Below are 4,967 nucleotides of genomic sequence, written 5' to 3'. Positions count from 1 at the left end.
GGCCGTGGGTCTTTGGAGGCATTGTTTGAACAATCCTCTTGCTGATCAGAATAAGAGAGGCTGTACATAATTTTGCAAGTGTTGCAATGTGTGCTGATGTGACAAGGACGCTGTAATCTTGTCATCCTGCTCTATGTAACTTTAGAGAAGTTTCTCATGAGAAAAAGGAAGAACCCTGGCAAGAAGATACATTAATGTCGAGATCTGTGTACAACCAATCAAAATGTGACAGCTAAGTGTATAAAAAGCCATTGTAACGGAGAATAAACGGAGCTTGCTTTATCAATCATACTGATTGTCTGCTTGTCTCCCCTCACCGTCACGCCATTTGGCGCCCGGAACAGGGACCCCCACTCCTTGTTCGGGTAAGCGACGGGAGCTCGGAAAAGCACCGGTAGCAGCGACCGGGGAGCAAAAGATCGGGTGACGCAAGCGTAGGACTCCGATCCGTGCTTGAACTGCCTTACAGGCGTTCACCGTCCGAACAAGGGCTAAAAAATTAGAAAAGCTGCATATCTTTATACAAGTGCATATTTTTATACATGGAAGAAATGATTGCCGGCTATGGATAAAATGGATAATAAGGTAGCCCTTGATTTATTTATACGCTTTTTAGAAAAGCGGGGAGTAAAGGATATTGACCTTAAAAAAGAACTGGCAGGTCTGGTTGCTTTTGGAAAGGAATCAGGATTTTTTAAGGACGGTGGAAGTTTGTTTGTAATAGATGAGTGGAATAAGTTTGGTCAGGTATTGTGGGATATGGTTATAGATGACTCTAAACCAGCTAAAAGCCTTATGAAGCCTTGGCAGGCAGTAACAAAGTGTTTGCAGAAGCATTTAACTGAGAAGCAAGTTGCTGCAGTGGCATCCTCTCACTTAAATTCAGCTACTGCAGAGTCGGATGCAGGCAGATTGAAGTTAGGAGTTCAATATGTGCCTATTCCCCCAACGGGAGGTCCGGTGTGAGTTAGTCGACAACTGGAGTCAGAGACCGATCGTGCACGACCCTCTGCCCCACTGTCATCAATAGTGATGAGGATAATGATTCATTGTCCTCAGGGGAGGAGCCTGAGATAGACGAAGAGGCAGCCAGAGACCATGGAGATGTTAATGGCCGTTTGATTAGCACGAGAAGTGAGAAAAACAAAGAAGGGACTAAAAAAAGAAAAAAAGGGGGTGTTCAAATTCCCCGAATAAACTGGAAAGCAATTCAAAGAACAGCAATTGAGAATCATGATTATAAGTTTGTAGTGGATATAAGAGAGCATATTTTAGCCTTCCCAATTGTATATACAGCGGGTGAGGAAGGACTTGCTGGAGAATACCATGCTATTGATTGGAAATTGCTAACTCAATTGAGACAGACTGTGAATGAGGCAGGAGTGCAGGGGGAACCAACTAAACAAATGCTAGGTTATATATGGGGTACTGCACTGTTTATTCCCGAGGATATTAAGACTGTCATGAAAATGATTCTGACCCAGTCACAGGTTATTCTATGGCAGGCCCATTGGAATAATTTATGTGACCGAGTGGCAAACATACCGCGGCCACAGCAGGATCCCTTATATGGGGTTACTGTGGAACAATTGATGGGCTTTGGTCAATTTGCATCACCTGATATGCAAGTAATGATGGGGCCAGAGAGAGTAAGGGTCAAAGCGGTTGGCAATGGAGGCATTAAAGAGAGTGAGGGTGGCACCATCAGCACCTTCTTACATGTCAGTAAAACAGGGAAAGGACGAGCCCTTTTCCTCTTTTGTTGATCGGGTATCTGCTGCAATAAACAGTGCAGATGTTCAGGAATGGATGAAAGGGGCACTACTGAGACAGTGTGCATTAGAAAACTGTAATCCATCCACAAGGAGCATACTTATAACATTGTCGGCTGATGCTTCAGTTGAGGAAATGTCAGAAAGATTGAGCAGAGTGCCCGTAGGTCATCAAGCCTTGTTAGTGGAAGCAGTGAAGGAGTTAGGGAAAGATTTGGTTCAGACACAGCAATAAGCTTTCACAGCAGCCCTTGCTCCTCTTCGCTCGAGCTCACCTCGAAAGGAAGGAATGCCACGGTCCAAAGACAAGTGTTATCGCTGTGGACGCAGAGGACACCTGCGGCATCAATGCAAAGTACAAAAAGTGTGGTGCCCACAGTACCAAATGAATAACCACAGCTTGGAAGCTTATCGCCGCCGAAAGTCAAAAAACGATGGACTGAGAGCGAGAAGCCGCGGCTAGCAGACCCCAAAAGCGGCTCGTGTGACAACAGCGCCACCTTGCGCCTGCCAGTGCAATCAGCAGCCAGGCTCCAACCCGCCACCTCAGGGAGCCTCGGACTGCACCTGGCAATCGCAGTAGACGTCACCCTGATCGACAACAGACCACAGAAAGTTCCCACTGGAGTGAAAGGACCATTGATTATAGGAGGCCAGACAATTGTTATTGGTCGGTCCTCCAGCAGCATGAAGGGGCTTTTTGTATTACCTGGACTTATTGATGTGGATTATAATGGAGAAATTTGCGTTATGGTTCAAACACGTTTCCCACCAATGTATATCCTTAAAGGAAGCAAAATTGCACAGCTTGTACCTGTACAACAGTTAACAGCGGCAATGACTCCAGCTAATAAGGAAGAGGGAGGCAGGAAAAGATTTGCATCTACAAGTGGACTTGCATTGTTGACACTTTCAATGGAAAATCGTCCTGTTGTAAATACAGTTATTGAATGTGGCCAACAAACTCTACGCCTTCCTGTCCTTTTGGACCCTGGCTCAGACTTGACTATCATTTGCCGATCGATTTGGCCACCACAATGTCCACTACAAAGAATAATGGGAGGAGTAGAAGGAGTAAGTGAAGCTGCTATTGCACAGCGAAGCAATATAGTTCAAATTACTACAGATAGCAAAACTGTTTCTGCTTATGTCACCATAATGCCACTGCCAAAAAAAGTTAATGCACTGATTGGTTGGGATGTGCTAACCTCTTTAAGCTTTATCCTAACAACAAAAAGACCTTTCCCCTTGCGGCCATTGGATGGATTTTCCCGATTCAGCTGAAATGGCTGACTGATCAGCCAGTATAGATCGACCACAGGCCTCTGAAAAAGGAAAGTCTACAACAAGTTCAAATGTTAGTTCAAGAAGAATTAAATCAAAGACATTTAAAATTATCCACAAGCCCATAGAACACTCCTATTTTTGTGATAAAAAATAATCTGGAACGTATCGTTTGCTGCATAACTTAAGAGCAGTGAATGCACAAATGCAGACCATAGGAGCCTTGTAACCTGGACTGCTTAATCCAGCAATAATCTCAGAGCATTAGCATCTACTGATTGTAGATCTCAAAGACTGTTTTTTCACAATTTCCTTACATCTAAAAGATACACAGGGTTTTGCTTTTACAGTTCCATCCATTAATCGAGAAGCACCTACGCAGTGCTTTGAATGGGTGGTTCTACTGCAAGGAATGAAGAACAGTCCCACTCTATGTGAGCTGTTTGTGGCTCATGCATTACAGCCCATTCAAATTGCATGGCCAGATGCCATGGTCTACCACTACATAGATGACATATTAGTAGCTCAGAAACAACCCTTTAATCCACAACGAGAGAAATTCTTGATACAACAGTTGCTGCAACAAAGTTTATTAATTGCTCCAAAAAAAGTTCAGCGTTTTCCTACATGGAAATATTTAAGATAGAAGATTGACAATGCCACAATTAGGCCACAAAAAATTAACTATCAAAATAAACATTAAAAAATTAAATGATGTACAAAAACTCATGGGAGACTTACAGTGGCTACAACCAGTGGTTAGAATTACTAATGAACAGTTAGAAGTTTTGCAACCACTGTTAAAAAGAACTGATCCCACTGCTCCAGCAAGGCTCTCGCCCTTGCAGAATAACATGATTAAGCAGTTGAGCACTATAATTGCACAGCTAGTGGTCGATTGTCTTGACCCTGACCTTCCAATTGATCTTACTATTCTAATTGGGCCATCACAGTTGCTTGGTGCACTTACACAGCACAAAAAGAAAAAGGGGGAGCAAGAGGAGGTCAAAGTTCTTGAATGGCTATTTCTGCACCTACAGCTATGAAAGACGATCCAGCAAAAGGTTGAGGACTTGGCTGAACTTATTTGTAAAGGAAGAACTCAAATAATGCAGGTGTCGGGCAAGGAGCCTGGAACCATCTACTTGCCTCTTAAAAGAGAAGAACTGGAATGGTACCTAGGGAATTCTCAACTGTTACAAACTAGTCTCCTGAGTGAGGCACAGGACATCAATGTCAGCTCACTTAAAGTTCCAGTGCTTAAGTGAATGAGCCAGCAGAACTGGTTACAGATTCCAAAATATAGTGCACAGCCTCTCCAAGGAGCAGTTACAGTTTTTACTGATGCAGGAAGAAAATCATGGAGTGCTGCTGCTACATGGCATGATGGCTCTAAATGGCATCATATCATTTTACAAGCAGAGACTGAAGACTCCTTACAAACTTTGGAATTGAGAGCAGTTGTTTGGTCTTTTAAAAAATGGCCAAAAGACAGGTTAAATGTTATAACTGACTCTCTGTATGTGGCTGGAATCGCTGCAAGAATTGAAGAAGCTAGAATCAAGGATATACAGAACCTTCAGCTTTTTGAGCTGTTGAGACAACTGCAAGCATGCATCCATCAAAGGAAGAAATCATATGCTGTTTTGCATATTAGAAGCCACAAGTGGACCCAAGGCTTGGGAGAAGGCAATATGTGTGCGGACCAGTTGGTCACTGTGTCAGTGCCAATTAGTGAATTTACCAAGGCCCGTGAAGCTCATGCTACATTTCATCAAAATGCCCGTGGCTTACACAAGTATTTCAACATCATGATGGAGGAGGCCAGAGGAATAGTCCGAGCATGCCCTACCTGTAGCCATCATGGTCCAGGTCTCGGTGTTGGGGTTAATCCTCGAGGCTTAGGCCCGA

General features: G+C 43.6%; 1 protein-coding gene across 1 annotated transcript; it reads left to right on the top strand.

Annotated features, from left to right (window-relative positions):
- Positions 1–564: 564 nt before the first annotated feature.
- Positions 565–2,007, top strand: LOC148221769 (endogenous retrovirus group K member 24 Gag polyprotein-like). The gene is given in 3 exon segments (XM_088175210.1): positions 565–585; positions 972–1,654; positions 1,656–2,007. Coding segments are annotated over 3 exon segments (1,056 nt in total).
- Positions 2,008–4,967: the final 2,960 nt, after the last annotated feature.

Source organism: Sturnus vulgaris, chromosome 17, assembly GCF_052056855.1.
Source record: "Sturnus vulgaris isolate bStuVul1 chromosome 17, bStuVul1.hap1, whole genome shotgun sequence".
NCBI lineage: Eukaryota > Metazoa > Chordata > Aves > Passeriformes > Sturnidae > Sturnus > Sturnus vulgaris.
Note: the sequence above shows the minus strand (reverse complement) of the source record. Positions and strands in the feature narration are given on the sequence as shown.